The sequence below is a fragment of the Dermochelys coriacea genome, chromosome 9, assembly GCF_009764565.3.
Source record: "Dermochelys coriacea isolate rDerCor1 chromosome 9, rDerCor1.pri.v4, whole genome shotgun sequence".
NCBI classification, from domain to species: domain Eukaryota; kingdom Metazoa; phylum Chordata; order Testudines; family Dermochelyidae; genus Dermochelys; species Dermochelys coriacea.
In genome coordinates, this window is record NC_050076.1 from 8,584,883 (window position 1) to 8,609,345 (window position 24,463).

At 58.0% G+C, this 24,463-nt stretch overlaps 1 protein-coding gene across 3 annotated transcripts; it reads left to right on the top strand.

Annotated features, from left to right (window-relative positions):
* Positions 1 to 432: 432 nt before the first annotated feature.
* LOC119861703 (major facilitator superfamily domain-containing protein 8-like) lies at positions 433 to 23,515 on the top strand. 3 transcript variants are annotated; one of them, XR_006274100.1, is made up of 13 exons: positions 433 to 984; positions 9,754 to 9,939; positions 10,783 to 10,845; positions 10,966 to 11,085; positions 11,674 to 11,753; positions 11,873 to 12,167; positions 13,473 to 13,546; positions 14,138 to 14,221; positions 15,445 to 15,574; positions 16,165 to 16,287; positions 18,218 to 18,348; positions 18,454 to 18,595; positions 22,846 to 23,515. XR_006274100.1 is itself a non-coding variant. In XM_038417146.2 (12 exons), exons 1-12 carry the CDS (start codon positions 909 to 911, stop codon positions 18,538 to 18,540), a joined length of 1,449 nt encoding a protein of 482 aa, XP_038273074.1. In that variant the 5' UTR covers positions 433 to 908; the 3' UTR covers positions 18,541 to 19,013. The 3 variants fall into 3 exon arrangements, 1 of the variants encoding a protein (XP_038273074.1); XR_006274101.1 differs by lacking the exon at positions 22,846 to 23,515 and having other exon boundaries at positions 16,215 to 16,287; positions 18,454 to 19,013; XM_038417146.2 differs by lacking the exon at positions 22,846 to 23,515 and having other exon boundaries at positions 18,454 to 19,013.
* Positions 23,516 to 24,463: the final 948 nt, after the last annotated feature.

A 24,463-nucleotide genomic window follows, 5' to 3' on the forward strand; every position in this document is an offset into this window, starting at 1 on the left:
CCCGGGGGGAGCGCCGGGCTGCAGGCGTGGGAGCCTCACCCGATCGGGGGGGGGGGCGCGGGACTGTTGTGATAAGTCCGGCGGGGGAGGGGGGGTCTCCTGATCTCTCAGGCCCGGGGGTGTCTCTAGACTGGGGGGGGGCACCCTTTAAACTCCCGGCTGCACGTGGCTATGGTTTCAAAACGCCCCGCGCTTCCCACCCAGGCGGGGTGTTCGCTGAGCTCTCGCTGCCCCCCCCGGCCCGCCCGCCGGCTCCAGGTCCCGGAGGCCCAGCCAAGGCCCGTGGCTGTTTCCTGCCAGAATCCCCCCCCCTCCCCCCGCGCCTTGTTTGAGCCCCTGCTGGGGCTGGGGCACCCGCCTTGCAGCGGAGCAGACGCTGCCCGAGTACCTGGGCTTGTCATTAACCAACTGCAATTAAATCTTTAACCCGCCCCCCGCCTGCACTAGGGCCAACAACAGCCACCTGCGCCGGGAGCCGCCAGCCGGCTGGCAAGGAGCCCCGCCACGGCGATCGCGGGGGGCGGTGCGGAGCCGCCCGCATTTCGGGGTGGGGGACGGGGACGCTGAGCTGCTTCTCCTTCAGAGGCGCCTGGGGACGGGGGGGCCCTGCCCGCACACCTGGGAGAGGAGGAGCCGGCGCTTTGCCCTGGTCGCTGTCAGCTGCGAGCCCGCTCGGTTCCGCCCAGGGCTCGGTGCATCCTGGTGGGGGGCTGGGGCGAGCCGGGGCCTCTAGCGATGTGCCCCTAGGAAGGGCGGGCGAGAGGCCCGGGCTGCCCGGCTAGGCACCCAGGCTGCGCGCAGCAGCTGCAGCGATGGCCCCTGGCCGCGGAGACGCCGCAGCCGGGCGCTGAGTCCTGCAGGGAACCGTCCACCCCCGCCCCGCGGGGAGGAAAGCGGCAGCCGGGTCTATGGAGTATCAGAGGAAGAAGAAACTGACCAACTTCACCATTGGCCTCCTCTTCCTCTCGGGAGGGATCGAGTACGGTGAGCGCTGCGGGCAGGGGGCGATGCCCTGCCAGCCTGGGCCGGCCACGGAGCGTTGGAGCGATAACCGGGAGGAGAAAGAAAAGGAGGACTTGTGGCACCTTAGAGACTAACAAATTTATTTGAGCATAAGCTTCCGATGCATCCGATGAAGTGAGCTGTAGCTCACGAAAGTTTATGCTCTAATAAATGTGTTAGTCTCTAAGGTGCCACAAGTGCTCCTTTTCTTTTTGCGAATACAGACTAACACGGCTGCTACTCTGAAACCTGTCATAACCGGGAGGGTGACTCCAGACACCTCCGCTCCCCCATGGGGCCTGCTCCCATGGGCTGCTGCGCCCGTAGGGGGTACCCAGGTCCCGCTTCGTCCGTGAGTGACAAACCCGCTGGTTTCGGTCCCATAGGTGGAAGCTCTGTCCCTGAGGGTGGGTTTGTGAGTCTGCTCCTCTCTGGTCCCCTTGCGGTAGTGTCAGAGCCTTGTGGATGCTAATGGACCTGGGTCAGTCTCTGTCTCACCATATCACAGATGGGGAAACTGAGGCACCGAGGGGGTGGTTAAATGACTTGCCTGAAGTCAGGCGCCAAGTTGGCAGCAGAGCTGGGCTCAGATTCTGGCCTGGATTGTGGACCCTTTGTGCTGCAGCGGGGGGCCCCCCAGTCAGGTGTTCCCCTGGCCCAGTGGGGTTCTGTGGATAGGGCTGGCATAACGAGCCCAGCTCTTGTTGCAGGGGTACAGCTTCCCCACTCTGCACTCCAGCTATTCTAGACGGTCACAAGTTGGGTTAATAGATGTTAAAGCCGGAAGGGGCCATAGTGCATAATGCAGGTCATTGGATTTCACTCAGTTAGAGCAGGCCCCGAGCTGAGCCTGGAATTGGGGAGGTGGAAAGGTGGCTCAGAATCAGGGCCCAGCAATTGTCAGGCCAGGATAGCATGAGAGGAAGGAAGAGGCCTGCTTGAGTCTCTGAATGGGGGAGTGGAGGGATGTGGTAGGCGGAGAGGTGAAGGCTACGGGGACAGTCATCGTTCTACTAGAGAACAGAGCAGATTGCCTTTGGAATCAGGCTGATGCCCCCCGCCACCTCGAGACCCCCTTGTGCATCTGCCTCTGCTGTGTGACCCTGTGACCCTTTTGCCAGGACACCGGGGCAGCCTGTGCCCTGCCTCTGGCGTGCGACCCTGTGCTGCCTTGTTTTTCTGGCTGGGTCGAGCAATGCCTTGTGAAACCCCAGGACTAGAGACTGTTTTAATGGCAATGCCTTAGGCCAGGTGCTTGTGCCCCTCCTACCCTCACAAGCTGGTGGGGTAGCAAAGGGATTGGTAATTTGCAGTAGCTGTTTAGAAGGAGACGTCGGCATCTTGGATCACTTGTGGGGAGTCTCCTGCGACTCTACTGGCTTTTATTGGGGCTGGAGCAATGGTGGACGAGAGCCATGGAGGGGTTTTGGGAGCCTGGCAGGCCCTGCAGTGGAGCTGGCTCGGTATGTGCGTCTGTGCCTATATGGATTTTTAGATGCATTGTTCTTTTCTCACTGGGACTTTTTCCCCTTGGCGGGATGTTCCCCAGTGCTCCCCAAAGTGCTGGGAATTGCTAGGCCTGGAGTGGGTCTCGCAGGCCCCCTAGCTCTTCCACACAGCCTGGTGGTGTGGGGGGGATGGGAGGGCCCCTACTGAAGCAGAGCTGGTCTTCCAGTTTCCTTTGTTAATATTTTACAAGCTGCAGTCTGAGTCTGTAACTCATCCTCCAGGGTCAGCTGAAGGGTGGGACTGGAGGAGGCACTGCTGCTGGGTGCCAGCCTTCGGCATCCCTAGCTGACTTGCATCTGCCAACAGTCTATCAAGTGTGATGAGAATTCTGTGCCCGCCAGGGGGCCCTGAAGGAATGGGGCAGGGGCACTGGTTATAGGTGAGCTCACAGCTACTCCCTTCTCCCCTTCTTTCAGTAGAGGGTGCTGTGTTGGCTGCAGACAGTCTCCAGGACAGATTGGCGTTTTCTGAATCCTTGGGTCCATCAGCTCCAGTTTCCCTCCCCTCTCTTGGTCCCGTTGTTTGGTTTTCCCTTACCTGAGAGCCCCAAGGGGACAGACAGACTTTTAATGCAGGAAGGGACCAAGGATGGATCCAGACCCTATGGAGCTGGGTTTCGTAATTCTACCATTTCCTACTGCTATTTCACTACCCAGGATAAGATTGCAAGTGCTATCACTCCTCCTGCTTCAGGGGATAAACTGATCCCCATGCCGATTCAGAAGCATCTCCCACTCCTTCCATGAGCTGATACTATATAATTAGAGCCCTGGAGTGGCCACTATTGCAGGGAGGCTGCCAGACTGGAAGAGCCATTGGTCTGTTGTGATGATGAAGGCTGCTGGACTAGAGGAGCTGGTGCTCTTCTCTGGTGGCCGGTGAATTATATTAATTCCTTGTCCAGCAGGTTTCCTGGATATCCTCATGCTTGAAGCTGGGCTGCACAATTGAAGGGCCTGAGTCACTGGCATCCTGAGAAGTGTCTGTAATTAAGTTTCAGAGTAGCAGCCGTGTTAGTCTGTATTCACAAAAAAGAAAAGGAGTACTTGTGGCAAATAAACTTATTAGTCTCTAAGGTGCCACAAGTACTCCTTTTCTTTTTTGTAATTAAGTGTTTGTGTTGAAACAGTGAAGGTTTGATTGAGGAACGTTAGCCAATGTGCCTATCCCAGGCTTTTCCCAAGGGTCAGTTCTAGGATTAATCCTGTTCAACATACTGATAAATGATCTGGAGAAAAGGGTAAACAGTGAGGTGGCAAAGTTTGCAGATGATACTAAACTGCTCAAGATAGTTAAGACCAAAGCAGAACTTCAAAAAGCTCTCACAAAACTAAGTGATTGGGCAACAAAATGGCAAATGAAATGTAATGTGGATAAATGTAAAGTAATGCACATTGGAAAAAATAACCCAGCTATACATACAATATGGTGAGGGCTAATTTAGCTACAACTAATCAGGAGAAAGATCTGGGAGTCATCGTGGATAGTTCTCTGAAGACGTCCATGCAGCGTGCGGCGGCAGTCGAAAAAGCAAACAGGATGTTAGGAATCATTAAAAAAGGGACAGAGAATAAGATGGAGAATGTCTTATTGCCCTTATATAAATCCATGGTATGCCCACATCTTGAATACTGCGTACAGATGTGGTCCCCTTATCTCAAAAAAGATATACTGGCATTGGAAAAGGTTCAGAAAAGGACAACTAAAATGATTAGGGGTTTGGAATGGGTCCCACATGAGGAGAGATTAAAGAGGCTAGGACTTTTCAGCTTGGAAAAGAGGAGACTAAGGGGAGATATGATAGAGGTATATAAAATCATGAGGGGTGTGGAGAAAGTGAATAAGGAAAAGTTATTTACTTGTTCCCATAATATAAGAACTAGGGGCCACCAAATGAAATTAATGGATAGGAGGTTTAAAACAAATAAAAGGAAGTTTTTCTTCACACAGCGCACAGTCAACCTGTGGAACTCCTTGCCTGAGGAGGTTGGGAAGGCTAGGACTATAACAGGGTTTAAAAGAGAATTGGATAAATTCATGGAGGTTAAGTCCATTAATGGCTACTAGCCAGGATGGGTAAGGAATGGTGTCCCTAGCCTCTGTTTGTCAGAGGGTGGAGATGGATGGCAGGAGAGAGATCACTTGATCATTACCTGTTAGGTTCACTCCCTCTGGGGCACCTGGCATTGGCCACTGTCGGCAGACAGGATACTGGGCTGGATGGTGTGACAAAGCGGGACTGTTCTTAATGTTTAATCTGAATATTGTGGGGGTGCCTCAGTTTCCCCTATGCAGTTCTTAAATATCTAGGTGGTGGGATAAGGGTGTATGATCATTGCAGAGCCTGAGAAGGCACATGTATGCAGGGGTCTGGAGACAGAGAATGGCCGACACCCTGTTTCCTGGCAACTGATGGCCTGGCCCTTCCCCCCTCCAAGGTGAGAGCTAAAGTGTTGGAGAACAAAGGAATCTGGTGACCTCCTGGCCCGGGAAAGGGACAAAGCCCAGAGGAGAAGGGGACTGGAGGGGGTTTCAGTTTGGGGCTGGCTGGGACATGGAGTGAAGTGCAATGGGGTTGTCTGGCTCACTGCCCCCCCAAATGGACCCAGCTGAGGGGTCCTGTTCTCTGCACCTACAAGCTCTGTGTTAGACCATGTTCCTATCATCTAATAAACCTCTGTTTCACTGGCTGGCTGTCACGTCTGACTGCAGAGTTGGGGGGCAGGACCCTCTGGCTTCCCCAGGACCCCGCCTGGGTGGACTCGCAGTGGGAAGCGCACGGAGGGGCAGAGGATGCTGAATGCTCCAAGGTCAGACCCAGGAAGGTGGAAGTTGTGAGCTGTGTGTCCTGCAGACAGGCTGCTCCCAGAGAGGAGACTTCCCCAGAGTCCTGCCTGGCTGCATAGGGAGCAGTTCCAGAGCATTGCCGGGGACTCCGTGGCAGATGGACCTTTGGTCTGACCCAATGAGGCCGTTCTTGGGCACACAGCATCTGACCTGTCCCATGGAGGGGTCTCGACTGAGACTGGCAGCCAGCGCTCTGCATTCCCTGACGCAGCACAGGGAGCTTCCCCCTTTCCTTGTGCCCCTCAGCTTATTAGGGTGAGCTATCACCAGGCCTTCCCGTGTTGGGTGCTGAGATCTACAGCCAGGATCAAGGAGACATCCCCTGCTCTGAAGAGCTTGCAGTCTATGTAGCCAAGACAGACAGAGGGGGCAAGGAGAGGGGGGCTGGGGAAAGGAGCATTTGTCCAAGGTCAGTGGCAGAGCCAAGGCTAGAACCTAGGTCTCAGGATCCCTATGTGCCCTGGGCCATGCTGCTTCTCTTCAGGGTATGGCTGCAGGTGCCCCAGGTCATCCTGGCCCCAGCTGACCTCTGGATCCACAAATGTCACTCGGACACACAGAGTTCTGCAATCCGGGTGGGACGTCTTGAAAGGGACGAGCTGAAACTGTTCTGCCTGAAGAGTCCTTCCTGTCCATCCCCAGCTCCTGTTCGAAACCACAGGTCTCTTTCCCCCTCCCCTCCACACTTGTTTTTGGTAAGTATTTAGTCTCCTCTTTTGTCAACTTCCAGCAGAAACTGGGGCTCTTGTCTCCCCCCCTCCCCCCGCACCCGACCACCCGCTTCCTGATTTGTGGCTGGCTAGAGGCAAGGTATTTGCAAGTCATGCCCTCAATCTCTCCTTGCCATCCCATCACTCCTGGCGGCTCAGACAGCAATCCAGAGTCACCTTAACATCCTTATCTGCCTGGCTCTCTGTCGCCCGTCCACAGAGGCACGAGACATTGCCCTGGTGATACAAGCCTCATCCCTGTGCACAGAACTGGCACTCCAGGCGAACACTGCCGACCAGGGGAGGGAAGAGGGGCCTGTCCCCACGGCAGCCGCTTTGTTTCCAGCCCCCTCATTGGTGACTTTCCATCCATGCCCCAGCATGGGGAATCTGACACTTATTGCTGAGTACATCTCCTCTGCCTTTGAGAGACCCCTGTCCTCTAGCACCTGCAAATTCATCCAGATCCCTGGTCTCTTTCCTTATCCCACAAATAACCAAGTATGGGTTGCCCAGCTAGAGGCCACCTCCATGGGCAAGGTGCTGTCCTGCTGTTGGGATGGCCATTGTGCTGCTGGCTCACCATAGAGTACAGCGTACGGGAAGAGGAAGGGAGAACTGAACCTGCAAGGAGCTGATTTGCTGCTCCCCTTGGCCAAGCCAACACACCTCCAGTTCTGGCGATAACCGAGTGATGGTGCTGGCTGGGGTTCACCGTCCACGTGGGAATGTGACCCGAGATGATGGCACTGAACACACCATGTGCTCAAGAGCTGGTTAGTGCCTGGAACTTAAGCAAGAAGGAAAAGGCCCCAGGTATGTAGAAATGATATGCAACCCAGTTACAGATGGGGAAACTACACGAGTTAAACAATTCCCCATTCCAAAGCTCTCCCTGAACCTAGCTTTCTTCTCCAGCTGCTCACTGCTCCCTTTCGTCTGTGCCAGTTACAGCCATCTCCTCGACTGCTCTGAGCTCTGCGCCGGATTCAGCCCGCCTGCTGCCCTCCACTGAAACCATCTCACCCATGGCTGCCAATGACCTCACCAGACCTCGGGGCCTCCACTCAGCCCTCCTTGACCTCTGCTGCTGCTAACACTGGGGTCACACAGGTCTTGTCCTGGACCTGCTCCACTTCTCCCTTCACAGCCTCTCTGGGGCTCTGCGCCGGCTCGCCCTGACCACCTAGGCCAGGGGCGGGCAAACTTTCTGGTTGAGGGCCACATCGGGTTTCCAAAATTGTATGGAGGGCCGGTTAGGGGAGGCTGCGTCTCCCCAAACAGCCAGGCGTGGCCCGGCCCCACCTCCTATCCGACCCCCCTGCTTCTTGTCCCCTGACAGCTCCCCCGGGACTCCTACACCATCCCCTGCTCCCTGTCCCCTGACCACTCCTGGACCCCCCACCCCTGCCTGCCCCCTGCTGCCCCATCCAAATCCCCCTACTGTTCCTGACTGTCTCCTCCCTCCCTGCCCCCGGAACCCCTGACCCATCCAACCCCCCTGTTCCCTGCCCTCTGACCACCCCGACCCCTATCCACACCCCTGACTACACCCCCGAACTCCCCTGCCCTCTATCCAACCCTCCCTGCCCCTTGCCCCCTTACTGCGCCACCCAGAGCACCGGGTCAGGCCGTGGCTCAGCAACTGCACTGCCCGGCTGCCTAGAGCGTTGCGCCGGCAGCACGGTGTGCTGAGGCAGCAGGGGAGGGGCTGGGGACTAGCCTCCCAGGCCAGGATCTCAGGGGCCGGGCAGAAGGGTCCCGCGGGCCACGGTTTGCCCACCTCTGATCTAGGCTGATGACTCATGGCGCTCCCTGTCCCTTCCATAAACCTCACCTCTCAGCCCCTCGCGCCAGTGTATCCTGCTGGTTCATTGCCACTCTAACCCCAAGTGGAGCTCCTTGCTGTCCTGCCTCCCATTCTGGCGCAGTTCGCTGCACTGCCCTCGTCCCTGTCGCTCAGGGTTTGTCTGCGCTGGCGCTGCACCCTCAGAGGTAGTGTGGGTGCGTCTCCTCCTGCTGAATGTGCAGCTCTAGTGTAGACATAGTATAAACGGGGGTGGGCGGTGTTCATATCTGACTCCTTCCTCTCCTGGCTAGCATGTCCCAATCCTGCCCCTCTTCCTTCATAACCCAAGGTCTCTTATTTCCTTTACCCCGGCAAAACTCTCTGCTCTGGGGCCTTCCTGTTCTCCTGCTCCTTGCCCTTCTCATGGGGGAGTCCAGACCTGGGGCAATGACTGAGCAAGGCTCCCTGGCTGGCGGGGGTGGGAGATTGAATCCCACCAAAGGGCGGCAGCAGGGTGGGTGCTCTCAGTATGTGGGATGCTACAAGCATCGGCTCCGGAAGGGAAGGTGTCCCTGAGGTCTCAAAGGGCATCAGAAGAATCTTGAGGCTGGTTCTCCTTGCCTGGGGCAGCCGGTGGAAATCATTAACTAGGGAGGGAAGGAGAGAGCGGGGAGATGCTGGGGAGGTGCAGGGGGAGCAGCGCTGTGGCTCTCTGGTGGAGGCTGCAGGGCAGTGAGGAGTGCCCGTAAGCAAAGCAAGGGATGTCTTTTCATTGGCCATCCTACTGTGACCGCCCAGCGAGGGCTAACAGTGAGACCTGCCTCCTGGCCGTGTCCTGGGCAGGGCCGGCTCTAGGTTTTTTGCCACCCCAAGCTCCAAGAGCGCGACTGCCCTAGCTTGCTTTGCTGGTGCCTAGAGCCGGTCCTGGTCCTGGGGTACGGAGGGCATTGGGCAGCCTGGCTCTGGTGGCCTGGTGTTTCTCATTCTGGCAGCACTCAGACACTATGGTGCGTTATAGCTGCCTACACCGGCCCACGGGCAGAGACGACCGATGTGGTAGAAGCTGTGGCAGGCAGGTAGCTATGGGAAAGGGTCCCAGGCTTCTTGCCACAGATACAGCAACTAAGCTCTGCTTAAAGAAAGTGATGGCTGGGGGCAGGAGGCATGTGAGGACTTCGGTTCTGGCCCCTGTTGAGCTTCATGGAGTTTCTCTGTCTCCCTCCTGCAACAGCCATTAAGTGCGATGTAAGAGGGCAGTGACTGGGGAAGGTGCACGGGCCACTCACCCAGCTGAGGGGCTCGGTGCTGCATAAACACCTTTCAGTAAGGCCCTCACAGGAGCTCTTAGTAGTGGGTGAGGGCCCCTGGCTGAGGGAAGGAGGCTCTGGCAGGCTGAGACAGGAACAGGCTGAGTTGTGCCCTCTTAGCAAGGAGGGCAGGGGGCCGAGGCCATGGGGTGCTGCTGGGGTCCACCTGCATCTGAGTCTGAGGAGCTGCTGCAGCCCACAGCACCTTCCGTCCCAAGGGACGGTGAAATGCCCGGCAGCCACTGGGGGTGCTCCCAGGGCCCAAAGGGGACAGTTCGAGTCATCGGGTGATTGGCATCTCCCCCTTCCTGAGCAATGCATCGGCACTGGTGATCCGGCTGCTTAGCCGGCAGTTGCCATGGGTGGGGGTCAGAGGCGCAGCTGGCAGGCCTAGGGGACCCAGAGACCTCTGCCCTCTTTGTCCAAGGCCAACCAGGGAGGGTCTCATGAGATGGGCTATCCATTTTCCCCAGGGAGGCAGGAGTCTGGATTCAGGGGAAGGCCGAGCACCCATTTGAGGTGGCCTGGCAGGACCTATTCTAGCGCTGTGGCATGGGGCCCCTGACCGTTTTTCTCTGCTCCCCATCAGCGGTGATTCTGCCCACGATCTGGGCCTACTTGCAGACGCTCCATGCTGAGCCGTACTTTCTGGGCCTGGGCATCTCTGCTTTCAGCCTCACCGGCCTGCTTGCGGGGCCCCTCTTCGGGCACTGGTCTGATCGGAGCCAGCACACCAAAGCCATCATCCTCTTTGCCAACGTGTTTGAGATAGTGGGTGAGTGAGCAAGCGAAGGCCAGGTGGGCTGCTTCGCTGGCGGGAGCAGTCCAGAGTGAGCCTGTGTCCCGGGCACTGGCCCCCACGGTGGGCGGGGTGGGAGGGCAGGATTAGCCCCACTTATCACAAGGGTGTAAACATGCAACACCAAACTCTAAATGCAGGTCCCTGAGGCCCTGATTTACAGAGGTCCCGAGCACCTGCTTCTACTAAGAGCCCTGCAGAGCCAGCCCAGCTACAGCAGGGAGCTGGGTTCTAGTCTGGCTCGGGCATCGGATGAACTCATTGTTAACCAAGGTCTGGTTGCAGGGCCCAGTCTTGCCCTTAGTTACGAGGGGCAGCTGGGTGATCCCTGTGGGGCAGAACTCAGCCTGCAGAACCTCAGCCTGACAGAGCCCAGCTCTGAGTGTGCCACGCTGGCCGCTAGCTAAGTACCCGTTTACATCAGCCCACGTGCTCTACTGCACGGGGAGTTGGCGTTGCAGGATGAGGAGCATGGAGCCTGTGATGCCATTGTAACACAGGGACTCTTTTCAGAGCAGGATCGCAGATAACCCTCCTGCCTGCAACACTAGGGTGCAGAAGCCAGGAGTTCTGAAGGACTCGATCCCTGCTCCAGCCCCATGGGATGAGACCCCCACAGGTGTACGTGGGGTTGATTATAGCCAACAGGGGACAGCAGTGCCTGCCCCCTCCTTCCCCCATGAGGCTTGCCTCTTGGCTAGCCCAGCTGGCTCCAGGGATGCGCCCGCACCCCGTTCCTGGCTGGCTCAGCCGCAGCTGGCTGTTACTTTGCATGTTCCTCCCTGTGTTACCTGTTCCTTTTTGTTCCCACAATTGCAGGGAATTTCATGTACTTTATGGGCATCTCCAAGTGGCTCCTCCTGGGCAGCCGGCTGGTGGCAGGTAAGACCTGCTGGTGGGGACGCTGTGGGTCACGTGGATCTAGGCTGAGGGTCTCCAGATCCAGGCTCTTGTGCAGAGCATGCCCTGTCTCTTGCCCCTGACTGTCTTTGTTTCTGGCAGGTGTTGGGACAGGAGCGGGTGCCTCCATCTTTGGCTATCTCACCCGCTCCACCACGTCACAGGAGCGCGCCACGGTGTTTGCTGCAGTGATGGCATGCCGGCAGATTGGGCTGCTGATTGGTAAGGTACCCCAGGACCCCCCCACGCCCTCTCCGCAGCAGGCCTTCAGCATGGGGGGAGTGGTGGGCCTGAGCTGTAAGCTGGAGCTCTGCGGTCCAGACACAGTCCATGCTCAGGAGGTGCCTGCCCCACGCAACAGGCTTTTGCCCCAGTGTCGCCCCCTTAGCTATGGAGAGGGGCCACTGAAGGGAGCTGGCTCAGCTCTGACTGCCCTGTGCCCCTGAAAGCAAGCTGTGGTAACTGTCGGGGGACGCCGTGTAGTGGCTGGTGTTTCTCAGGTTGGGAAGGGTATGGGGCCAGGGCGTGGCAGTGCAGTGCCAGACCACGGTGGCATTGCCTGTCAGGGGCTGGGGGGTATGTGACAAAGGATCTCCAGAGAGGCTGTCCCCAGAGGCAGTGGGGGTGGCTATCAGAGCCTGGCAAGGGTGGGAGAGACCCACCATCTCCTTCATGGTGCCCATTCTTTGCCCCTCCTGCTGCAGAGGGAGGTGGCTGGTGGCAGTGAGGGGCATGCCAGTCCCACCCTCTTCGCTTTCTGGGTTTTCCTCCCAGTGCCCAAGTGTGACCCCGCCATCTCTTTGTGCTCAGGACCCACCTGTAACCTCTTCCTGCGGCTCTGTAACTTCCGGCTGGGGCCCTTTGAGGTCAACAAGTTCACCTCCCCAGGGGTGAGTATTCCCAGGGTGTCGCTCGCAGCCGGGGAGAGCTTGCCGCGTGAGTCGGCCCCGAGTTCCCTGGGTGGTGGAGCTGCGGCTCCGGGCTCTCAGGTGTCTGTCTCTCCGTTCAGCTCTTCATGTGCCTGCTCTGGATCCTGCTCCAGTTTGCCGTCGCGGTGATGTACTACGACCTGCAGCCCGTGCCCCACCCGCCGCTGGCAGTGCAGCAGGAGGAGGAGCAGGAGCCCTTGGTGCAGCACGGCGTGGGCCAGGAGGAGCCCGCTGAGCACCGGGGCTATGGCGGCACTGGCCAGAGGGCGCCCCCCGTGGGAGACGAGTCCCGCTACGTGCCCAACGGGCACCTGGCCGAGGAGGAGGGCAAAGTAAAGGAGAAGAGCCCATTTCAGAACTTCAGCACCATGCGAGGTGAGTGCCCCCAGCCTGGTGTGCCCCCATTTTGATCAGTACTGTGCAGGGCAGTACGTAGCAGGGATTTGTCACGGGCTTCAGTCGACCCCCCCCCCCCCCCGTGAATCTGGCAGAGCTGGAATTCAACCCACCCTGCCGACATCCCAGTCCAGCACCTTTGCCACAAGGCCAACGGTGCGCTCCGCAATCGGTGTCAGAGCTTGTAGGGGAAAGGTGAGCCACGCGCTCCACAGACCCCGCACAGCGGCTGCTCTGAGTGGTGCTGACGAACTCTGTGCCCCATCGCACCAGCCTGGCAGCTGCATAAGCCCCCAAGGATCATGACACTGTGGGGCTGTCGCTGGTGGGTCTCCTGGTGCTCTGGACAGCTACGTGGGAACTGAAAGCGAGCTGTTTGGGTGCTGATTGGCGAGAGAGCCTGTAGGCACCATGGGGCCTTCCTGCTTGCCCCTAGAACCCCATGCCCTGCCCCAGAGCAAGCAGATGGGTCAGCACCCAAGTGTCCCAGACTCGACAGCCTGGACCCAGTGTCCCATGGGCACACTGGTGGGCAGGGAGCAGACCTGGGCACAGCGGGGAGTGCAGGCCCAGCTGTAGGAGACCCTGATGTTCCCTTCCCTTCTCTGGGCACTGTGCCTTTGCCCCCTCCCCCGGGGCTGTTATCCCTGGGTTGCAATAGGGGAAACTGAGTCCCAGAGAGGGGAAGAAACTAGCCCAAGGTCAGCCTGCAAGCCATGGTGTGAGCCGGCAGGACAAGGCTGTGGAACGGTTTGCATGAGAGGGAGTTGGTGGGACTCTCCAGCTGGGGGTCCAGAAAGGCTGGGCTCTGGGGCCGGTGGACTGTGGAGGAGGGCAGCACCCCCTCTTGCTCACACCCATGTAAATTGGGAACCAATGAGTGGAGAAACAGGCATGCAGGAGAGTGTGGGTCTGCTGCAGATGGAGTTCAGAGCCAGAAAAGGATCAGACTCTCCCTTGCCCAGTGTGTCTGCTTATAGCAGCATTGTGCTCCCTGCCCCGAGCCATGTTGAGGGGGCCTGGGCTCTGGCTGGCATAGGGGTGTGCAGGGGCCTAGTTTGAACATCCAAACCCTGGTGCTAATGAGGTTCCCCAGCATCCCCCCACATCCCGGAACTTTGCTTATGCCACCCCCCCCACCCTTCCCTGTCGCCTGATTGGCCCACTGACCTGTTCCACTGGGCAATGTCTCTCCCGCCTCCGCCCCCAGTGGGAGACAGGGAGGGCTGGCCCCTCTCCTCTCCAGCGCCACAGCCCCGTGACGTCCGCATGGTGTCGTTGCAGAGTACCTGCGGGAGGAAGTGGTGGTTCTGCTCACTGCCCAGTTCATCACCCTCTTCAACCAAACAGCCCTGGAGGTGAGTAGCTGGGGGCTTGATGGGCAGGTCGCTCTGTTCCACTCCCACTGAGATTGGGGCGGTGGGTGGGAGTTTCTTCTCCATGTCGGTGGTGGGGGATCCAGCTCCTCTCACAACCATACTGGGTCCAGGGAGCGTCTCCTGTCCAGCCCTTCCCAGGTTCTGGATATGTGTTTGGGGGTGGGGGAGACAGGGGATCTCCTCTCTCCTCCATGTGGCACTCCGGCCTCTCCCAGACCCCTGGTGGAGTTCACCTTTCACCTACACCTGGTGCCCAGAAGGTGGGCATCTCTCCCTGGGCCAAGGTTTCCTTGTGGAGAAGGGCAAGGGGAAGCCCAGAATTGCGTGAACGTTGGGCATGACCCAGGGTTACCTCCATCTCAGGGAAGACAAGTGGGAGCAGAGACCCAACGTGCTGGTCAGGAGAGCCCTCCCACGAGGGATACCCTCTGGGGCAGAGCAGGGGAGGGGGCACCTTGTGGGTGAGGGTCTGTACCTCCCCATCCCATGCATAGGGGGCTCCTCACAGCCGTGAGTGTAGGGTGGGCAGACATGTGACTGCTTTCTCTGCCAGTCTGTATCTGTCTCTAGACCATGGTGACTCCCATCACCCAGCGCTACCTGAGCTTCGGGGAGCTTGAGAACAGCATCATGTACTTCCTGTGTGGCATCGAGGTAGATGAGACCCCAGCCCTGGGGTCTGTAATGGCAGGGGTCCTGGCAGACATGGCCTGGGGCAGGTGACCAGCTCCCATCCCACGGTGCATGTGTATACACACGATCCGGACCCTGCTGAGAGTGCTCGCAACCTATGAATGTCTGACCCTCTTTCTCACCTCTCGCCCCGGCCTTCCTGGCGACCTGCCCACCCCCGTCTCGTCCTCTCCCCCTCTTTGGGATCCTTCAGCTAGTTGCTTTTTGTTCTCTACCCCAGCTTCAGATGTATGTACAGCCAGACTGGGGATGGGGTGAAGGGAGGTCTAGGCCTAGAGCCATGTTTGGTGCCCCCACTGCCCTCATCACTAAGCCAAGCCCTCCTCTGAGTCATCCCTCCAGTCCCGATCTCCTCTGTCCAGCCCAGGCAGTGAGGGAGGCTAGTCATGCTAGGGTCCCATCCAACTAGGCCTCTCCTGCGACCCTGTTGCAGCCCCTCTGGGAGCGTTGGTGCAGATAGGGTCTCATGCTCCTCCACCCGCATGGATGGGGCTGAAATGCCTTTGCCCTGGCTATGCTGGCACACTCACTGTTCCCATGGTACTGGCCTGGTGCTAGAGAGCAGGGGTGGGGTGCCCAAAGAATGCCAGTGTAGACACGCCCAGACAGAACTCGTGTGGCACGTTTCCTCTGCCCTTGCTCCAGCAGCGTGCGGAGTGGGGCATTCTTGCCAGTGGTCTCTACAGCTAGGGCCGGGGGGAGGCTGCAGACTGGAGAAACCTTGTGCCCTGCTGGCAGAGAGCCTGTGGCCTGGCCCTGCCAACCTGCCCCGGTCTGCATGGTGCAGGCCATTTCCTGGAGCCTGGCTGTGCTGGCTGGCACCTGTGCCCGGGCATAGCCTGCCTGTTAGCCAGGAAACAGGCGAGCGGTGGTGCTGAGGCCATGAGGGGGAGGGCAGTCTGCAGAGCCCTGGTGAGCAGTGACTCCTCTGATAAGTGGACACAGGGCATGTGCTTGTGTGCCCAGCGCTGGGGGCCTGGTGCTGGATGGCTCTCGGGTGCTGCTAGCCTGCAAGAGGCCCTATGCAGGGCTTGTTCTGCCCTCCTTCCCTTCAGACCCCCACTCTGAGTCACCCCCTGACTCTGGCACCCCCAACAGCAGAAGGGCCCCATTTCTGACGGTCTTTGCACCCAGCCCGAGGTCCAGGGGTTGAGTAATAACTCAGCTTCCCCCCTCCCCCCAAGGTGATCTGCGGCTTCTTCCTGGTACACTGTCTCAGCAGCCGCCTCCCTGACCGCGTAATCCTGGTTCTCGGGCTGGTCATTTGTAACGTGGCTTGTGTCTGGTGCCTGCTCTTCCTGGCACGGCCCCAAGGTAACCATCCTGCTGGGATCTCCGGTTCCTCTCTTCCTGGGCCCTTCTCCACACTCCCACCTGAGGGGAATCGCTGGGCAGGGGGTTGGGTTCACTGGCTAGGGATGGATGGGGGACAGGAGCCTGGCATGGCTCCAGAGTGCTCCCCTGGGCTGCGGGGCACCTTGCCTGGCTCAGGCTGGCCGAGCAGTGCCCTGAGGTGGACCAGCAGGGGCTGTGTGGTGGAGAGGAGACCCCTTGCCCAATAAGTGGTGGTGATGCTCAGCCACTGTAGGTGGCATGGGCGCTGTGACAGGCCCAGGGCCTTGCTGGCGCTACGGTTCCCCAGCCCCTCTGTCTGCTCAGTGCCCAGGAAAAGGAGCAGGGGGTGCTCTCATGGGCGCCCAGAGTCATGAAAGTCTGGTCCTCTGCTGATTAGGAAAGCTATCAACTGAGCATGGAGCATACTGTGGGCGGGCAGAGCATGCCAAGGGCTTGCCCATCTACCGGGCAAGAACGAGCATAGGCCGTGATTCGAGTCTGCCAGCCTCTGGGGCTCTTTGCACGCCAGGCCCACTCACCCCCCTGTCATGTCTGCGTTGCTACCACAGGAAGCTTTCCCGTCCTGCTGTCTGAGCTGGTGGTCGGCGTATTCCTGCAGGTGCTGGGGCTGCCCTTCGTGGCTGTCTCCCAGGTCTCGCTCTTCTCCAAGGTCACAGCAGAGAGAACCCAAGGTGAGCCTCAGGGCGGGATCGGTGCCCGGGCTGGGGCATGGTGCCCACTTCCTCCCCTCCCCTTCAGAGCACAGTCTGCTCTGGGACTAGCTGAGCCATGCCCAAAATGCAGATGCCTGCCTGCCCCTTCTCACTCCAAGCCCAGATACCACAATGAAGGGCACCCTTGAGATGGGTGTCATAAAACGCCCACGGGACCTCTGTGTGGTCAGCCTCTCCTACCCCTCCCACCTTGTGCCTTGTAGGACACTAGGGCAGCAGTTTGGGACAGCTGGGATCTTGGATGGTGCTGTTACGAGCATGGAACCGTTCGCTTCACCCGCACAAGCTGGGCCTGACTCCTCCCTGGCCCTGGCTGAGATGAGTTCCCCCGGGGCTGAGTCTGGCCCGTCTGTCAGGATCTTGGTGTCAGAGCAGGTAGCTCTGTCCCAGGAGGAGGCTGTTAACCTGTGGCACAGGGCCCCCTTTCCAAGGCGGGTTTCCATTTCACATGGCTGTGTTGGGTTTCTGATCAAACGCTGATTCCCAGGGTCCAATTTCTATCCCACTTTAGCCTGGCTCCTTCCAGCCACTGAGTCCTGCATCCGCTCCGTGTTGGCAGAACTGGCTTGGGTCCTCTCAGCTCAGTGACTTGCTTGCCGGGGTGATCTGAGCCACTCCTGCACCTGATGAATGGGGACACCCTTCTCCTCAGCAGGCCTCCCTGAATGACTCCTTGAGATCAAAGCTCGGTGGGATCCTTCGTGAGGCCCTGCTGCTGTCTGCCATCTAAATGCTGAATGAATTTCTAGGGGTGTGTGGAAGATCTGGCATGGCACAGGTGGGCAGGCGAAGCCTAGCATGGAGAAAGAGCAGCCAGGGAACCCAGCATGGGTCTGTCTATTGCTGTGACCCGGGGCCACCGACCTTCCTGGCCTTGCAGAAATGTTCAGCTGGAAAGGACCTCGAGAGGTCATCGAGTTCAAGCCTCCAGTGCTGAGGCAGGGCCAGATATACCTAGACCATCGGTTAAAACATGATGGGGACCCCACAGCCTCTTTTGTTAGCCTGGTCCACAGCTTAACTACCCTTTGAGTCAGAAACAGCAACCTGATCCTTTTGCTGATATCTAACCTAAATCTCCCTTGCTGCCGATCACCCGCATTACTTCTTGTCCGACCTCCAGTGGACATGGGGAACAGTTGGTCTTCGTCCTCTTTGTACCAGCCCTGAACATATTTGAAGTCTGTTATCAAGTCCCCACTTTTCTCTAGACTAAATATGCCCAGTTCTATAACCTTCCCTCATCGGTCATGTTCTCTAAACTGTTTCTCTCCGGCCTCTCCCCACCCTGAATTTGACCCCGAACCGAGGCCTCCGACTCCCAGGGCCGTCTGACAACGCTGATCTTTGATGGAGTATTTTAGGTCACCTGGTGGTGTGAGCGGTGGGGAGGGACTGCGCGGGGCTTGGGGACAGTGCTCTTCGAAGCAGCTGGTACCGTTGACAGACCGGCGCTCTGATCCAGCGGGACGGGGAGGCACGGACGCTGCACTGCAGAGACCACCGCTCTGTTTCTCGAGCCAGCGCATAAAAGTGTGTGGGGCCCCATGTCCCGTGGGACTTTTTTTGTGGGGGGAGGCGGGGGGCTGCTTCTCTCTCTCGCTTACCTCCCTTCTCCCATTCTGTCTTTCTCTGCAGTCGTGCACCAGTCCCGTGGCCTCGCCCCTTGCACCCGGGCAGTCTCACTGGCTCCCAGATGGCCACTGTCTGTTTCTGTATTAGGGCTCAGGGCTTCCCCGCCAAGAGAAGGGCAAGGTCCCCACCTGCGTGGAGGCTGCCTGCCTCCCGTCACAGGTCAAGGTCACACGCGGTGGCTTGGCGCCCCCTGGTGTCAGGAGCTGGGCACGGCAGGCAGCGTTAACCCTTTCTGTTCTTCCCCGTACTGTAGGGTTCAGCCAGGGCCTGCGGCGGTCAGTGGGGGGAGTCGCCACCATTCTGGGGCCCCTGTGGGCTGGAGGCCTGACTGAAAACCTCTACATCATGCTGGGGGTGATGATGGGCCTGTTGAGCCTGCTGATGGTGAGCACCCCAGGGACGGCTGCCTGCCCCTCCCCATCCTGCCCCTGGGGGAGCCAGGGCTCCAGCCCCACGGCCCGCGTGCTGATGGCTCTTCTTCTCCCATAGGTCATGGTCGGGCTCTCATACTCTTACCTGGTGGAGCCGCCCCGGGTCTACGTGCCAGGACCGTCCCAGGAGGAGCGGCGCTTGTGACCTCCCGCCCCTCCGCTGCACTCCCAGAGGTATTGCACGGTTCAAAGCCACCAAGGTGAGAGCGTCAGAGCCCCTGGGCTCGGGGTACCTCCTCTGCCCCGGTGGCCAAACCGTCCTGGGTCAAGTGCACTAATCCACCTGGAAGAGCCAGGGTGAGGCCAGCAGCTCCTGCTGGAGGGACGGTGCAGTCCTGCGGCTTGGCGCTGAGGGGCGCTCTGAGCTGTTTTACTGCCGGGGAGTCTACACAGGATGTTTTATGGGGGAGACATTTTACAGAGAACGGTTTGATCCTCGGAGGTCTGCAGGGCCACGGCAAGGTACCAGGGAACCCGCAGCCTGGGTTCTCGTCAGTTTGTCCAGTAGGAAACAAACACCTTTCCAGGGCTTCACGCGTAATGTAAAAAATCTCTTGGTGGCAAAAATATGGAGGGAAACAAAGGAAATTCCCCAATAAAAAAGTCAGTGTGATGGTTTGAAGAGCTGGTTCCTTTTAGACACCTTCATGCATTGTAGACACACTTGCCCCAAACACCCTTTACTCTGCCCTCCACCGTCCATCTTGTGCCCCTGTCCCTGAGATACCCATCCTCTACACCTTCTCCGCACTTCCACTGGGACCTCTGTAATTAACTTGGAAACCACCCAGCCATGAGCTCCAGCTGCTACTCCAGCTCACCTTCCCTTTCCAAGCCCCTTCGCATTCTGTAAACACACTGGTGCCTATATCCGCCATTGATGAAGGAGCTCAGATAAGAAGCGGCTGAGCGGCTAGCTAAAACCTGCCCGCCCCTTAAAACCAGCTGTGGTTACAGAGGGCTGGAGGGCAGCGTATATTGTTCCCATATTTAGAAAAGGCTCTAAGGGTGGTCAGCAGAACTACGGTCCCTGGGAACATGGTTGCAACAATAATTTAAAGGTAGAATAATAAACCACCTGGAAAATCATGATGTGAGAGGGTCTAGCCAGTACCGATCCTGTGGAAGAAAAGGCTGTCTCACTAATCCATTAGAATTTATTGTGTCTGTCAGTAAAACAGTGGCTAAAGGCGAACTGGCTAATGTGATGTATTTAGATTTCCAAAAGGCCTTTGATGAGACTTCTCCCACGAGGCTATGATAAAAGCGAAGCCTCATAAGGTGCATGACCAGGTGCTGTCGTGGATCAAAAACAGGCAAAGCGACAGAGTTCAAAGAACAGGAATAAATGGAATTTTCATCATGGCAGGAGGGCCCAGATCCTCAAAGGCACTTAAGCTTCCCTTGAAACCAGTGGAAGTTAGGAGCGTAAATATGTGTGAGAATCTAGGTCGAGGTGTATGGTGGGGTGCTGTACCAGGGCAGTGTTGGTTGATCTGTTCATTGACCATCAGGAAAGGGGTGGGTTGAGAGATGGCAAAACTTGCAGCAGCCACATGTTTAGTTAGGTTAGTCCTGTCCAGAGGGGGCTGTGCAGAACTTCAGAGAGCCCACACCCAGCCAGATGAAAGGGCCACCTGAGGGGCTGAATGATCAGTATGAAGTACCATGCGCTGGAGGGGGAAAACTGAACTACCCAGCCACCCCACCAGGTTCTCACTTAACTGCATCAACTCAGGTAAAGGTCCCGGGGCTGGGAGAGAAGTGGGGAGAGCGTCAGGGGAGCACTGCCCTCCCACACACCAGGAGATCCTGAGCGAGCTGTGGGGGCCCTGCGAAATGCAGACCGGGCCCGTCTCCCAGCACAGGACAGGGCCCAGGGTGGCATTTACTAGGGACAGCGTTCAGTCTCCCAGGCGAGCAGCGTGCAGAAGGTAAGATGGTCTCTCCCAGCTCACAGAGAGGGAGAGTATGGTCTGTATATGGAGGGTAAAGGCAAACACAGGAATTTCCAAGCTGGAGCAGACCCAAGGTCCAGCATCCTGTCTACATCAGCTGCTTCAGAGGTAGGTGGAAGAGTGCTACAGTAGCAGATATGGGATAACCTGCCCCACACACAGCAACTGAATTAATCCCCGATCCCCAGCTATTACCACCCATCCAGCCCTCTAATACTCTGTTAGCAATATTTAGGATAACTAGATTCTTGGGGTCCCTAGGAGCATCCAATCCCTCTTTGAATCTTGCTAAATGCTGGGTCTCACTAACTGTCTGGGGCAGGGCATTCTACAGTCTAATCTAGTCACTTTATAGACTTTCATCAGGGCCCCTTTTCTCTCTTTTCAAAGATAACAGTCCCCATTTTCTCATTCTCCTCCCCAACGCCTTTTTCTCCTTTTTGGGATGGGGTGACCAGCACAGCCGCCAGGAGCCAGATGAAGCCAGACCCCAGCTCACAGAGAGGGAGAGTATGGTCTGTATATGGAGGGTAAAGGCAAACACAGGAATTTCCAAGCTGGAGCAGACCCAAGGTCCAGCATCCTGTCTACATCAGCTGCTTCAGAGGTAGGTGGAAGAGTGCTACAGTAGCAGATATGGGATAACCTGCCCCACACACAGCAACTGAATTAATCCCTGATGCCCAGCTATTACCACCCATCCAGCCCTCAGGTGGCCCTTTCATCTGGCTGGGTGAGGGCTCTCTGAAGTTCTGCACAGCCCCCTCTTGACGGGACTAACCTAACTAAACATGTGGCTGCTGCAAGTTTTGCCATCTCTCAATCCACCCCTTTCTTGATGGTCAATGAACAGATCAACAGACTGACCAGCCTTCCTCTCCCACCCCCATGCCAAGCTATGTCCAAGCTGGCTGCTGTCTCTCTGGACAGAGGGGCAAGGGGATTTATAGACTTTCATCAGGGCCCCTTTTCTCTCTTTTCGAAGGTAACAATCCCAATTTTCTCATTCTCCTCCCCCATGCCTCTGTCTCTCCTTTCTGGGATGGGGTGACCAGCACAGCCACCAGGAGCCAGATGAAGCCAAACCCCAGCTCACAGAGAGGCAGCTGCCGCTAGGGGACTTCTGGCCCAGCAGGCAGCGGTGGGAGGGGACGTGCGGTGGGGCCAGCCCCATGGAGGCAGAGCGTTAGGGTTGTGCGTGCACTCCCCTGCTGGGCTGCTCCTGCCTTCCCAGACCCAGCATCAGGAGGGGGGAAGGAGCAGGGAGGTGCTGAGGTGGCATTTCTGGGTGTGGTGCTGGGGGGCAGGGAAGCAGGCTGGGTTGGCTGAGGCTAGTGGGAGTGGGAGGGACAGAGCAAGGGCCAGCCAGATGAAAGGGCCACCGAGGGCTGGATGGGTGGTAATAGCTGGGCATCGGGGATTAATTCAGTTGCTGTGTGTGGGGCAGGTTATCCCATATCTGCTACTGTAGCACTCTTCCACCTACCTCTGAAGCAGCTGATGTAGACAGGATGCTGGACCTTGGGTCTGCTCCAGGTGCGAGGCTGCATAAGGAACAGGCTAGTGAATGACCTGGAGAATATTGTGTTCTATAGAATAGGGGTCTGGCTTCATCTGGCTCCTGGCGGCTGTGCTGGTCACCCCATCCCAGAAAGGAGAGAGAGAGGCGTGGGGGAGGAGAATGAGAAAAAGGGGATTTCAGAGTAGCAGCCGTGTTAGTCTGTATTCACAAAAAGAAAAGCAGTACTTGGGGCACCTTAGAGACTAACAAATTTATTAGAGCATAAGCTTTCGTGAGCTACAGCTCACTTCATCGGATGCATCCGATGAAGTGAGCTGTAGCTCACGAAAGCTTATGCTCTAATAAATTTGTTAAAATGGGGATTGTTACCTTCGAAAAGAGAGAAAAGGGGCCCTGATGAAAGTCTATAAAGTGACTAGATTAGACTGTAGAATGCCCTGCCCCAGAAAGTTGGTGAGACCCAGCATTTAGCAAGATTCAAAGAGGGATTGGATTCTCCTAGGGACCCCAAGAATCTAGTTATCCTAAATATTGCTAACAGAGAGTATTAGAGGGCTGGATGGGTGGTAATAGCTGGGCATCGGGGATTAATTCAGTTGCTGTGTGTGGGGCAGGTTATCCCATATCTGCTACTGTAGCACTCTTCCACCTACCTCTGAAGCAGCTGATGTAGACAGGATGCTGGACCTTGGGTCTGCTCCAGCTTGGAAATTCCTGTGTTTGCCTTTACCCTCCATATACAGACCATACTCTCCCTCTCTGTGAGCTGGGAGAGACCATCTTACCTTCTGCACGCTGCTCCCCTGCGAGACTGGACACCGTCCCTAGTAAACGCCACCCTGGGCCCTGTCCTGTGCTGGGAGACGGGCCCGGTCTGCATTTCGCAGGGCCCCCACAACTCGCTCAGGATCTCCTGGTGTGTTGGAGGGCAGTGCCCCCCTGACGCTCTCCCCACTTCTCTCCCATTCTGGTATTGCACTGGCTGGCACTGAGGGCTCATGCATCACAGCCTGTCACCATCTGGCTCCCTTGCTTTTGGGTAGGGCCATGGGGAGTGGGACCTGAGTTCTGGGCCTTGCAAAGGACAGTGGGATTGTCAGTGGATGAGCCCACATCCCTGCCCTTCCGGACTGGCACTCCTTCCACATCCTTCCTTCCTTCCCCTCCTGAACTGGCACTCCCCACCATCCTGGGCTGGCCCTTGCCCTGTCCCTCCCTCCAAGGACTGGCCTTCCTGTTCTGCTGGCCACCTGCCCCCAGACTGACCAGCCTTCCTCTCCCACCTCCATGCCAAACTATGTCCCAGCTGGCTGCTGTCTCTCTGGACAGAGGGGCAAGGGGATAGGGGAAGTCCCAGGAGGTGGAGGGGGTGGGAGATGCTCCTGGCCTGCTGAGGGTGCAGGATGCTGGATCTCTCCTAGACAGAGTAATGTTGCTACCACCTTGCTGTTGGCAGGCCGCAGGAGGCTGAGCTGTGGGCCTGGCATGGGGGTGGGTCTTTGTGGCTGGGTGTTCCTCACTGGAGGCTTAGCTGAGCCTGCACCCGGGAGAAGGTGGGGGGGCCACCAGCCCAAGTGGAAGAGCCTGCCCCATGGCATCAAAGGGAAAACAAGGGCAATAAAGCTGCTTGCCTCTGCCCCTACCCCTGCTCTTCCCTCAGGCTCAGGGCAAGGGTGACCCGGCCCCCCTCACTCCATGCCTGCTGGGATGAAGGCCCTGCTGCAGGCGGGGGCTGGGCAGGGCTCCCCCGTCTCTGTAATGTGTGTGTGTGTGTGTGTGTAAGAAAGACTAAACCCAGGCAAGGGGCGGAGGCTGATGTGCAGATTCATCCTGCCCGGTAGGGGGCTCAGGGCACTGCTGCACTGGGGAAGAGTCTGTGCCATCCCAGGGGCCCCACATGGGCACAGGTATTGCCAGGCTGGACCAGAGTGGGCCATCAGCAGCACTAGCAATAACTCCCCCCCCCCCCCAAACACCAACTCCTCTCGCGTTCTCTGCCAGTGGCCTGGCCGGAAGGGGCCAAGCCCCACCAGCTGGCAGGGAGCTCGATAGTGGGACTGGTACTGTGCCTGCTGCAGTACCGCCTGCCACCACAGGGGGCTCCCCGCTCTGGAAACTGCAGTACCTGGCTGCCTCTTGGGTTGCCAAGCCTCCAGGATTGGCCTGGACCCTCCAGGAAGTAAAGATTGTCATGTGGATACATCTCCAGGACTCCGTCCAACCAAAATTGGCAACCCCAGCTGTCGCTAGGGGACTTCTGGCCCAGGAGGCAGTGGTGGGAGGGGACTTGTGGTGGGGCCAGCCCCATGGAGGCAGAGCGTTAGGGTTGTGCATGCACTCCCCTGCTGGGCTGCTCCTGCCTTCCCAGACCCAGCAGCAGGAGGGGGAAGGAGCAGGGAGGTGCTGAGCTGGCATTTCTGGGCATGGTGCTGGGGGGCAGGAAGCGGGCTGGGTTGGCTGAGGCTAGTGGGAGTGGGGTGCATGCCAGGGGCAGGGCGGTGTATTCTGAGCTGGGGGGTGGGGGTCTGAGCTTGGAGGAGGCTGGGGCGGGGGGAGGGCAGGGAGGATGGAGTCCATTGGTGAAGGAG